Consider the following 13723-nt stretch of genomic DNA (forward strand, 5'->3'; position numbering starts at 1 on the left):
ATATATATATATATATATATATATATATATATATATATATATATATGTATATATATATATATATATATATATATATATATATATATATATATATATATATATATATATAGATATATATATATATATGTAAATATATGTTTATATATATATATATATATATATATATATACACACACACACACACATATATATATATATATATATATATATATATACACACACACACATATATATATATATATATATATATATATATATATATATATATATATATATATAAAATATTTTGTATGATTACTGTTTTTCTCCTTAAAGATCTGCATCCAAAATCCCAATCTCTCCTTGTTTCTTGAGCTTCCCCTCTGTTTCATCATCATCCCTTTCCACTTTGAATAATAATTGTATCCTATTTTCTGCTTGTGCTATATATAAGAGCCTTAACTGTGTAGCCTGAAATATCCCTTCAAATCGGGTTATCCTAATGTACCCTGTTCTACTGGAAGAATAAACATATTCCACTTGACTCTTGCTGTCTTCCCCTCCCAGATAAAGTCCTTCAGCTCTTTATAATTGCTATCCACAACTTCTCCTCTGATTGAGAACAATATGCCTGACCTGTATATAAGACGAATGGGACTAAACACATTTTAACTGCTTGTATCTTACTATCCATATCCATATAACAAAGCTTCCATTTCCTCAGTTTTTGTATTATCTTTAGTTTAGTTTCTTCCTGCATAGCCTTAGTTGCCACACCAAAATCATTTTTAATCCATTTTTAATCCATACTCCTAAATGCTTCATTTTACCATGTCCCTATAAATATGGATATTGCTGAACCAGTTCATATGTGGGTACATAATTTACAGCTATTGTCTATGTTTTAGCTTCATTAATTTTGTCACTCAAAAAGAACCACAAACAAGAAACCAATAGAAACAGGCAAGGCACTGGTTGGAACCACTTTATTTCCAAACAGTAGTTAAGCACTTTCGCCTTTGACACAGACTATAAAGTAGTTATCAATGCCACCAGCCGACTCTTTATCAGCTACTTTAAGGCCCTTGGCAAAGAGTGTCCAATCTTACTGTGTAACGTTACTATAAATCCAGATGGTAGTTTGACCAAGAGCAAGGCTATTAGGAGTGGCCTGCACAATGTCACCAAATAGACATGCAAGTACTCTAAGAGCTTAAATATGTCTCACAAATATCAGCCACAAGGATAGATTTAAATATATTTAGGTTCATAGGTAGGTACTAGGCTATCTGCCTGAGGGCATTTATAAGCCTAGCCAGAGTGTGTCAGCTTTCGCCACCCCATTGATTAATTAACTGAGCTTCTGTCAAGAAGAGCCAATGAAGTGATCCCAGGGGTGTATTTTCTGTTACCCATCCACTCGTCAAGGTTTCTCTTGAAGAGTGTTAGTGAAGGGCTCTGCCTAATGTAGTTAGGAATTTTGTTCCAAAGCATGGGGAGTCTCTGTGACAGGAATCTATCCCTCCAGCATGTTCTATTTATTGTTGTGGCAAGGTTCAGCTCACTAAAGCGAGTGGCTCACAGTGACTTGGATTTCTTTAGGTGGAGCATGTTCATCAATTCTGAGTTGGACATGGCTTTGTAAGTCAGGCAGAGATCACCTCTGAGTAAGCGATATGCCACTGAGTACAGCCGGAGTTTTTCCAGTCAGGCTGCATAGGACATATGTTTGAGGCCAGTAATCCTCTTGGTGAGATACTTTTGTGGTCTTTCCAGCTGTTGGAAGTGTCTTGTGAGGTACATCCCAAATGGGGCATTGTACTCTATGATGGGTCTGATGAGTAGGGGGGCACTATAACCTCTTGATTTCTAGATGTGAACCCTTTAGTAATTAGATGGGCTACATAGAAGGATTTCCTAACTACTTTGGCAATATGATTGTCAAAGGAGAGATTACTATCTAATTGGGTCCCCAGATCTCTTATTACCTCTTCTGTATTAAGGGGGCTGCCACCTATGTGGTAATTCATGGGTGTTTTGTTTTTTTCCAAATGGGATGATTATGCATTTTTGGCATTTAGTTTGAGACCATGACTTTGACACCAGGTGACCGTCTCAGTAAGGCCCTTTTGGAGAATGTCCGTGTCAGCCGGAGAGTCAATTATGGCTCCCAGTTTTCAGTCATTGGCGAACTTGGTTAGCCATAGTCCTCCTGTTCTTGCCTGTACTTCTGAGAAGTATATGCCGAACAGTAGGGGTCCCAGGACCGAGCTTTGTGGGACACCACTTGTGACTGGTTTAGGGTCGGACCTGGAGCCAGCTATTCTTACCATGTCAGTTCTGTCTGTAAGCCAGTTGACAACCCATCTCATGATGTAGGGGTTTATGTTCAGGCTGGTGAGTTTTTCTATAATTCCTGAATGGGGAATGGTGTCAAAAGCCTTGGCGAGGTCAAGGTAGGCTGTGTGGACCACCTTCCCCTCATCTATGGCCTTGGTGACTGTCTTGAAGAAGTCAACCAGGTTTAGTAGGCATGATCTGCCCTTAACAAAGCCGAACTGGGTCAGGTCAAGTGTTTGGAGGTTCCCAATGTCTTTGTTAATGAGTTCCATGATGATACGCTCCATAGCCTTGTAGACCAGGCTAGTCAGGCTTATGGGGTGATAGTTACCAGGGTCATTTGTGGTCCCTCCTTTGTGGAGCGGAATAACCATTGCTGTGCACCATTCTATGGGTGCATAGCCTGTGGAGAGGCTAAGGTTGAACAGTGTGTTTAGGTGGGGGGTTAGTTTGTTCTGTAGTTCATGCAAGATGCAGCCTGGGACATCATCTGGCCCCATTGACACTGTGCTTTTGGCTTTTGAAAGGGCTGTTTTCACCTGTGCGTCTGTGATTTCCAGGACACTACACTTTTCTGGTATTGTTGTGGACCCTTTTGGGGGTGAGAGGGGGGTAAAGTTTGCACTGAATCTATCTGCCAGGATGTTGGCAATATCAGTAGGTTCAGTATATTTTGTGCTATTTTGCACTAGCTCAGAGCATATCTGTGTGCTGCCACTTATATTCTTGACATAACTAAAGAAGGCTTTGTGGTTATCTTTCGAATCCTTGGCTATTTTTCTTTCGAAGTTAGCCTTGGATGATTTTATGAGGGACCTTAGTTTCTTACTGATACTGATCAGGGATGCCTTTCCTTCTTGGGATTTGCTTGTTTTCTGAACTAGTTTCCTCCTTCTATTGTATAACCTGTTTATGGCAGGGGTCCACAGACTGGTTTCCTTCTCTTAGGGGAGTGAGTCTTGGTTTTGCTAGGGATGGCACGATCCATGCATCATTGTAGGTGCTCATAGAGTGCATTTGTAAAGGTTCCTGCATCTTTGACACTGTTATCCTTTAGCGTGGGGGCTGTGAAACTTACTACCTCTGTCTTAAGTAAGGTGAGGTTTGCTATAGAAACGTTTTTCACTGTGGTTTCCTTGGTTGGGGGTGGTGGTGTGGTGTGGACATCCAGAGTGATTAGTTTATGGTCTGATCTAACCAGTGATGGGTTGACCTCCGGTGCGGAACACCTGTCGCCCATGTTGGTGATGACCAGGTCCAATATGTTTTCACCTCTGGTAGGGGAGTTTACCAGCTGATCCAGGGCATTTGAGTTGATAAATTCTAAGAAGCGCTGGATCTGGGAGTTTGTACTTGAGAAGTTTTCCCAATTAATGGTAGGGTAATTGAAATTGCCCAATATCAGAGTGTTTGGTAGCACCTTCATGTTTTCCAGCATCTCCAGAAAGGCAGAGTGGTGGTCCTGGGTCATGGAGGGTGATCTGTAGCAGGCCACAATTTGCATTGCAGAATTTCTAAATGTTAGTTGCACATGGATGATCTCAGAGATATCATGCTGCACCACTAACCTGGAGGAGTAGGTATCCTTGATGAATATGGATACACCCCCTCCTTTTGTGTTTCGATCCATGTTCTGTGGCCAAAATGTGTGGTATGAGTTGTAGCCCAGTAGTGCTGGGGCTCTCTGTGAAGCCTTGAACCAGGTTTCAGTTACTGCACAGATATCGACATTCTCCACTGAGGAGTACTTCAAGCGCATGCATTTTGCGATTTAAACTCCTGGCGTTGAGTCACATATCCCTCATTTTTTAATTTGTGCTGTTTATGGAGGTGGGTTTGACTTTTGAGCCTTGCCTAAAAAAGGCACTATGGGGGCAGCAAGAGCCTTGGCCAGTATTCGAAAGCCTACGGGTAAAGGTGCAAGCCATTTCTTGTGAAGCAACAAGGCTTGTCGTGCATGTTGTCGCAGGCTGACAGACACTGAATCCCCTTCGAATGACACCAGAAGCTTAGCCAATTGTTGAAATAGATATTTTTTTCTTTATACTGCGATATCATTTTTGGTGAGGGCAGGATGCTACTCAGGGTCAGGGTCATACCCGTCTGAGCTACATGATCAGAGAGCTCTTCCATGTCTCTTTTCATGTAGTCCAGGGAGGTACGTCTCAGGTATTTCACACCAACATGAACAATGACAGAGGCATATTTGTACTTGTTCTGGAGTGACCTGAGTGCTTGTGTTATGTGGCGGATTCTGGCTCCCGACAGGCAGCTAACAGTAACCTTCTCCTTGTCCAACCTAGTGAGTGGGACATCAGTGTGCCTGACTATAGAGTCACCTATTACTAGTGTGTTAGGTATGTTATTTCGCCTTAAGGTCTGTGGTTGTGTGGCACACTGATTTTGTGTTTTATGTGTTGTCTGGTTTGTGACGGGAGGTGCAGGTTTTTTGGGTGTCTGCTTTGATGGTCTCTGATGCTTTTGCAGGTTTTTATTTAGAGCCTCTGAGTATGATTTTGTATATTTATGTGTATTTTTTGCCAGTGCTGGTTTAGTATGTCTATGTGAGGCTGGAGGTGTGGTGCAAATGTCAACCTTCTCCTCATGACTGCCTGTTCCAATCTTGGGTGGAGAGAACTTAGCCTTCATTTTAGATATATAATTGCATCTCTCGCATATGTTAATGTTTTGTGGTAGGAGGAGAGGGTTGTCTGTGTACATGAGGCAGTTGTAACATTGCCTCAGGATACCCAGGTTCACCAGCTGGACTGGAGAGTATACCTGAAATTGCCCTTTGGTCATGCCTGAATAGTAGGGTGAGCTGCTTAGTCACTTGGTTGGTGAGGGGTGAATAATGAGCCTTGCCCTGCTGGGCAATCAAGTGTCGGGGTGTATTAGTGCTTGCTATTAGGTCTGAGCAAGTGCTGGACTGTAGGATGCTAATAAATGCATAATAAATAATAAAAGAACAAGAAAATACTCAATAAATCATCACAGTAACTTTGGAGTTCAAAATCACAGGACATATTTAAAACAACATTGCAGAACAGTCTCAAATAAGTAAAGGAAATAAATAAAGAAAATATCTAAGCTATAATTCACTATATTCTTATCTGAATCTAAAAGAGTTACTATGCCCTAGAAACTTAATTACAGCAAGGCAAGGTGAGTGGATGTTTCCCAGCTGATGCTGTCAGGTCAAAGACAAATACAGAATGCTCTCTCTCTCTCAGAGAGTTCTTAAATTAATATAAAATATTACTGCTGGGTTAGCTTGGATGACATCACTTTTTATCACCTGATATTAGTTCCCATGCTAAATCCCCATTGTCATAAACTATCAGCATTTTAGCATGTCCCTGTGAAAAAAATTATCTCTCAGATCTTTGCAACTGCTGGAAGACATAAAACAATACAACACTTACAAAACAATGCAGAAGGCACCCTAGTTCTAGTCATCATGTCTCCTTGCTGAATTGAAACCAACTTTTATAACACAATCATAAAACAATTTAATTTCAACTATTTTCTTGAAGTTTTGCAAGTTAACCCTCTATGTTCCAGTTCCCACTGTTAACATACAGTTCTAACACAGTTGTAGCACAAGTGTCTTACATGAAGCATGTTGGCATTCACAAATGACACATAACCACTTACAAAATTCCAGATAGCTGGGCTGTCAGTATCTCCTTCTGTCACACTTCTATATAAATCATATTAATATTAAGAAATTACATATAATTTTTTACAAAATTCTAGACAGCTGGGCTGGCAACATTTCCTTTGTCAGACTGAAAAGTTGTGAAAAAAATACCGAAAACACCTTAGAAGGAATTTCAAAAGTCAGTCTTCTCCTTTAAACTTCTTTTTTTTCCGGGGGGGGGGGGCAGTGTACCCCCTCAATTCCAAGAAAGCCATACCTTGGAGAAAAGTTAATATTCTGAGAAATGGCATCTTGGACTTAATATATGTAATCTCATTCTTTCGCTTATTCAGTCTCTGTATTTTGGGACTTGGCCTACTGGGTCCTGACATTTCAAATGGTTACCATTTAAAAATCTTCCCATGGTGTTTTATAATTTTTATAGCCTCAGTATGTTCCTCATAGATTCTATAATGTGTCAAGTATCCTCCCAAATGAAACAACAGAACAACAACAACAAAAAGACACATAGCTGGAAATAGTATGGCACTTTGGAACCTGCTGTATGTTGGAAGCCATAAAAAATGTTTTACATTTCACATCAATTCTAATTTAAATTTTAAATGGTCTTCAATCTCCAGCAGGCTTTTCCATACACAAAAGTAAATGCTATGTATTTAGATTTGTTACAATGCATTTCTTTAGTAGACTGAATATAACTGGCTAGATTCCAAAGAGTTTTCTTAGTGTAAATCTTTTCTGATTCTGAAAGACTTGCTGTCAGTGTAAGTGACTTACTTCAGTGCAAGGCCCTTCTATAAACAGGCTTGTATCAGGGGCTGATTCCAAAACAGCAGGTCAAGAGCAAGCCTGTTGGAATGGGCCCAATGAATAGTTCAGAGTCTTTTTTCATTATAAGTCATTCTGTAAGCAACTGCTTTTTAGACTGGAGGTAGACTAAACTGCTCTGTTTACTAGTGTTATCAGGAATACAAATAAATGTCTTAAACTACTGAGTCAAACAAACAATCAAGCAAGAGGGTAGGAGCATGCAATTCAGAGCAATATTTTTACCTTGGGGGGGGGGGGTCATAGACCACAAGAATATTTATGTTATAGAAAGTAGTGCTTCATTGTTATACAGATGATCACAAATTACAACTGAGGCAGATCCCTGAGAAATAGAAAGAAACCATTTTAGTTACGGGTCAGTCAGGGACGGGGAACAATATTACTGTATGTTGTCACATTAGCAATGAGTCAGGACAAGGTGTTGCTAGGCACTGAAGCCACTTGGGCAGTATATAGTAAAAAGAACTAAGTAGGGCCATAGTGCAGTGACCCCAGTGACCTCCTCAGCCTGACAAATAAGGCAATAATGCAGTGATCCCAATAACCTCCTTACTCTGACATTTTTTATACTGAAATTTCTATAGAAGACAATAAATTATAACAGCAATAAAATACCAGTCAACTGTTTCAAATCATTTCAGTTATTTCAGGTATAAAATTAACCAAAACTTGTATCATAATATAGTAAAGAAAGAAGAAGAAACAATATGAAAATTCAGTCCAAAACCATTTACAATAGAATATATGAAAGTGTTCAGCTGTATACTGTATCCAGAATTTCTGGAGTCAGATATTTAAAAAGTATAAGTAAACCTTTAGTATGCTATTAATTATACTTGCAATATGTTGACATAATTTAGGCAATACTTTGTTATTTATTTGATATTGCTGATGTAAGCTCAATCATAGGTTCATAGGTTGATACTAGGCTATCTGCCCTAGGGCATTTACAAGCCTAGCCAGAGTGTGTTTGGCTTTCGCCACCCTTCTTAGATTAGTTGACTGTGCCTCTGTATAGTAGGTCACAGAAGATAGCCCATTTAAGGTTAGTTTACCGTGCCTCTGTCTAGCAGTGACACAGAAGAGATCCCAGGGGTAAATTTACGATCTCCCATCCAAACGTCAAGATTCTTCTTGAAGAGGGTCATTGAGGGGCTCTGTCTGACATGGATTGGGATTTTGTTCCAGAGTGAGGGGAGCCTCTGGGATATGAATCTGTCCCTCCAGCATGTTCTATTTATTTCTGTGCTGAGGTTTAAGTCACTGGAGCGTGTAGTTCTGATGGATTTGGATTTTATGAGGTGGAGCATGTCCATTAATTCTGGGTTGGACATGGCTTTATACGTCAGGCACAGATCGCCTCTGAGTAGGCGGTAAGCAACTGAGTAGAGCTGGAGTTTCTTTAGCCTAACTGCGTAGGGCATCTGTTTGAGTCCCTTGATCCTCTTGGTGAGGTACTTTTGGGGTCTTTCTAGTTGTAGCAGGTGTCGGGTAAGGTACATCCCAAAAGGGGCATTGTATTCAATTATGAGCCTGATGAGTGATGAGTAGAGGGCACAATGACCTCTCTTGATCTAGATGTGAACCCCTTCGTGATAAGGTGGGCTATATAGAATGTCTTTCTAACCACTTTGGCAATGTGATTGTCAAAGGAGAGATTGCAATCTACTTGGGTTCCCAAATCCCTAATTACTTCTTCCGTACTTAATGGATTACCACCTATGTGGTAATTTGTGGGCACTTTGTTTTTCCCAAAGGGGATGACTATGCACTTTTTGGCATTTAGCTTTAGGCCATGGCTCTGGCACCAGTTACCCATCTCTGTGAGACCTTTTTGGAGGATGCTTGTGTCAGCTGGCGAGTCGATTATGGCCCCCAGTTTGCAGTCATCTGCAAACTTTGTCAGCCATAGTCCTCCTGTGTTAGCCTGTACCTCAGAGAAATATATACTGAACAAGAGAGGTCCCAGGACTGAGCCTTGTGGGACGCCACTTGTAACTGGTTTAGAGTCTGACATGGCACCTGCAATTCTGACCATGTGGGTTGTATCCCTAAGCCAGTTTGCAACCCATCTTGTGACATAGGGGTTGATATTTAAGCTGGTGAGCTTATTTATGATGCCTGAGTGGGGTATTGTGTCGAAGGCTTTTGCAAGGTCAAGGTAGGCTATGTGGACCACCTTCCCTTCATCTATGGCCTTGGTGACTGTTTCAAAGAAATTGACCAGGTTCAAGAGGCAAGATCTGCCCTTAACAAAGCTGAATTGGGTAGGATCCAGTGTTTGAAGGTTCCCAATGTCTTTGTTTATGAGTTCCATGATGATACGCTCCATAGCTTTGCAGACCAGGCAAGTTAGGCTTATAGGGCGATAGTTTCCGGGGTCCGTTGTGGCACCACCTTTATGGAGTGGGACCACTGTTGCTGTACACCATTCTTTGGGTACATATCCTGTTGTAAGGCTGAGACTGAACAGTGATTTTAAGTGAGGGTTCAGTTCTTGGTTTGTTCTAGTTTTTTGTGATGCCCTTTTTTGTTAGTCAGTAGACACCATAAAAGAAGCCTTTGAGATACATCAACACAACCAAATACTGATGAACACGTGCAAAACTATGGAAATCCTGCCACAATTTAGTAATTCCTTAACAAAAGAAAAAATTAGTTACATCTTCAGCATGAATTGTTAACTATTTTAACATCTGTGATGTGATTGAAGATCTATATAAGAACTTACATAAATAAAGGTTCCTCCCCAATAAAAAGGAGGTTATAGAGTAGCCGAAGAATTCAACATAATTTGCTTCTGAGTCTGATTTAAACCTGGAAAAGAAGATGACCATGAAATTCCAAGAAGAATTGGGGATAATGTTTTATGCTCTAAAATATGATGGTAATGACATTCTGATGATCAGAATATTACCAATAACTTATTGTATATCTACAAGAATCTCACATACTGCTACTATGTGGACTTGGCTACAGGGCCAGATTCATGGCTGATATCAAAGCTCTAACACTTCTTGACTTTTTACTACGTTTCTTGTATTAAATCTCCTTTTAATTGTTTTCTACCTTATCATCAGTACCAACACAAAATGAAGTACAGATGTTTGTGATAAATTTTGTTTTTTCAAGAATGCATATTTTTCCCCATGTAGCTGGAAATATACTGCGTACTAGAGCTTAATTTGTTGAATAAAATTCCCATGGATTACTAAGTGCATTTTTCTTTGGTGCAGGCTAGGTTTGGTAATCTCATAGTATAGTCCTAAAAAGTGAGAAAGGACCTGACAGTTTTTCTAGGGAGAAGGTATGGCTAATACTGCTAAGGAGGCAAGAAAGGTGGGTTCCTCATTATGCTAATACACATTCCTAAAGCACAGTCTGTTAGATTTTCCAGTACAGTCATATACATAGGTAAATGTCCATATTATAAATGCTGCTAACTCTTGGGTGTGTGTAAAACCACCAGATGATTTTGTTTGCACATTTTACCATTTTACATTTTACCTTTTACCTAAGGCCTCTCCTTTCTCTTTTGTTTACATATACAGATGCTGACTAACAATGAGTGGTTACAGAGTGGCAGGAAGATGTGCCCAGTGGATGTCTGTGTGTCACAAGAACAATGTCATGGGACATCTAAAAAGGTAAGACATGCCCAGTGGATGTCTGGCTAGGGTCACTATGCAGTAAGGACCTATAAGTAAACAAGAATGCTGAATAAAAAAAACAAAATAAATTCTATATGCATATTTATAAACATAACTTCCTCCATTTCATACTGTAATACAGACCTCACTAAAACCCCTTATAGTCTGCACCTGATGTTAAAATGATTGACATCTATACAGCTGGTCTGCTGCCTCTTGTTTACTTTGCATCTTATTATTCTGCCCCTGAATTGTTAAAATACATAAAAATGACTTTCGTAAATGCACACAACTTCTTCACCTAACTCTCCTGTGATTTGCTTACACAATGCATTGTATATACTGATCCTAGCTGTGAAAAAGACATTTGTTTTATACCTCAGTTATGCACCCATGTATTTCTATGAATAAGTAACATATCTTAAAATTATGTATCCTGTGCACATCTATTTTGTATAGAAATTAATATATTTCTATGCAGCCATCAAAATGTGTATATTGCTTTGATACATTATCAAGTTTTTAAACACGAGTAAATGACATGTCATGCTGTTAGCTGTATATTCAAATAATAATACCCAACAGGGGAAGTGTTGTTGGTGAATACCGCACCACCTAGAGGTGGAACACTGAAGGAGGAGGGGAGAGCTGAAATAGCTTCCAGGTGTATCAGTACCACCATCAGCATGAATGGAAGCCCTTCAGGGGTTTCTTTGCAGTTAATATAAACACATTTCTTTAGTAGTCTATTCTATGCAAGGTGATATATTATATAGGTTCTAAAACTATAATCTATTACTGCTGTGTTTTGTAAGTGCATTCATGTGTTTCACTGTTGTAACTGCAGTAGTGAAAGTTGCTGTAGATGTTTTTTCCAGCCAGTACAAAACCATTACATCCTGTTCATGTTGCTGAAATTTTCATTTTACTTCTTCACTGAAGTCTGACGTTCTCTCCAAGACATTTCACCTGCTTTTGAAGATATTTTTAAGGGGTTCCTATTGTGTGATCGAAAATTGTAAATGGACACGTATTGAGCGAACCCAATTGGTTGAAACATTGAAACGTCGTGCATGTAACACGGAAATCATCTTAGGGAATATTTTCCCTTTACTTCAATGCATTGCGATCTCGGAGTAGAAATATTTATGTAGCGGGGGTGTGGGTGGGCGCAGCCTACACCTACAGTGTTTAGGTAAGTATAGTTATTTCTTTATTTTTTTAATTATATTTTTGAAATTTCAAACATCGCTCGTACGGTGTCGACCATATGGTGTTCGATGTTTGAAACTTTCGAAAATATAATATAGACCCGTTTTTAAGAACAACCTCAACAGGGAAACAATTGGTTAATTATAAATACTTTAAAAGTATGAGGTTATTATTTTCTGAAAAAAAGATCTGAGTAATGAATAACCCCAACAGACTAGCAGAAAAAAAATCAATAAAAACCATTAAGAGTCATCTTACTTTTAAAATTATTAGACTATGAGCCCCATAAATGGGGACACAGTCACTGGTTGAATTTTAAGAGTGAGCCACTGATTGATACAAAAAAGTATATTACAGCTTGGTTTTGCCCACTAGACATTTTTTGATATAGAATGGATCTGGAAATTCAAACTATGCCAGCTGAACAGTAAAGCAAGTCACCTGACATAATGGTTAGGAATAATAATCACAATGATGAAAACAGATCTGGAAAATAATTAAAAACATGAATTAGATTTGACTCAAACTAAAGACAGTTTTTTACGGAGTAGAATATTAAACAAAGGGGGACCCTACCCTGCACAGCTGATGAATCTGATGAAGCAACTTTTGTAAAAGCATTGCGCAAATGTTTTTTCCAATTCCAAATACTGTATATTTTAAATGTTTTTTTTTTTTAATTGGAATGTTTTTCAATTCTAGTTTTTTTTTTACCATAGTATTTATTTTATTGTGTCTTAGTTTTATGTAGCAGAGTGATCAACAATCCCCACTTTGATCTGTAATTTTAAAATCTTAAGCTTTAAACCCGCCATGTAAATGCATCTGTTATAAACTGGGAAGGTGAGAATCAGAACTGATCTAAACCAATGCTCCACTCTCATTTCTATTTAAATGAGGCGTATTTCAAACCACCAGTCTGAAAACTATATGTAACCCCTACCAACAGCCTTTCTGAATCTTAAGTAAGATCATTAGGCTGTTAAAACAAGGACACTCATCCATCAAAGAGTAAATAAAGAAGAGCTTTTTTAATCTAAACATGCATGTTATTCCTCCTGAAGGAAGGATTGCTGCAAGACTCACCATGGAGATTACGGTACAATCTAGTTTTAGGAATTCTGTTTTTGAAGATGAGGATTTCAACATGTTCAGGGAACTCAAGGGCTTGCATGAACACTGAAGGAAGAAAGAAGTAAGAGAAAACAGGAAGTACAAGTTCTTTTGCAGAATTTGATGTGAACATTTATATGTATGAAGAACAGTATGAAGTAAGCTGGAGCAGTTTTGTTGCCAATGAGGCTGAGAAAGAAGACAAAATAAAATATGTGTATCAGTGCAGTTAGAGCTATGTCCTTCTGTCTAATGAGAAAATACAGAAAACTGTTGGTGGTGGGGATGAATTATATGCTACTGGTAAGCTTGCTGAGCAATCATCTTAAGTGTAAACCTAGTGAAAAAAGGGCAAATATTTAATTTTGATTCTCATGACAAGTAGCTTCTGAGTCTAGAAGACTCTGATTATGTGACTGAGTCACTGAGATAAGAAAAACAGTCCAGGAGTGTAATTACAGAGAGGCAGCGTATGAACTGGTAAGAGGTAGGATTGTATACCAAAAATGATGATTGCTCTCAAAGAAGGTTATTCTCTGAATCTAATTTAACATTAAAACATGCCTTGAAGATATCTTTAGCAGTGGAAGTAGCAAACAAAAATCTACACGAGTTACACAAAAGACAGAGTTTAGTGACACATAGCAGTGCACTAGATAAGAGCTGTAAATGGCACGTACCCATGAACATGGCCTGTAAATGGCACGTACCCATGGACATGGCAGGTAACAAAGGGTAATACATGTCACTAGTGCCTTGAGAAACAGGACATAACCGATCATAATTTAAATAGAAAAGGCCAGTCACCAGTGGACTCTCCCCAGGACTCTGTGCTAGGCGGACAACTCCCCTTTGGCATCTACTTCTCAGATGTCAAAGCCAATGTCAAAGGCCTTTGGTTAACCAAGTTTGCAGATGATTGCAAACTGGGAGC

At 38.9% G+C, this 13723-nt stretch overlaps 1 protein-coding gene across 1 annotated transcript in view; it reads left to right on the forward strand.

The window, feature by feature from the left end:
- LOC122789984 overlaps positions 1-13723 on the forward strand; it is a 472870-nt gene that overhangs the window by 61410 nt on the left and 397737 nt on the right. The window contains exon 2 of the mRNA XM_044057493.1: positions 10366-10461. Within this exon, the coding sequence (XP_043913428.1) occupies positions 10366-10461 (96 nt within the window). The remainder of the gene's footprint in view (positions 1-10365; positions 10462-13723) is intronic.

The sequence above is a fragment of the Protopterus annectens genome, chromosome 15.part0, assembly GCF_019279795.1.
Source record: "Protopterus annectens isolate FY-2018-M chromosome 15.part0, PAN1.0, whole genome shotgun sequence".
Classification (NCBI taxonomy): Eukaryota; Metazoa; Chordata; order Ceratodontiformes; family Protopteridae; genus Protopterus; species Protopterus annectens.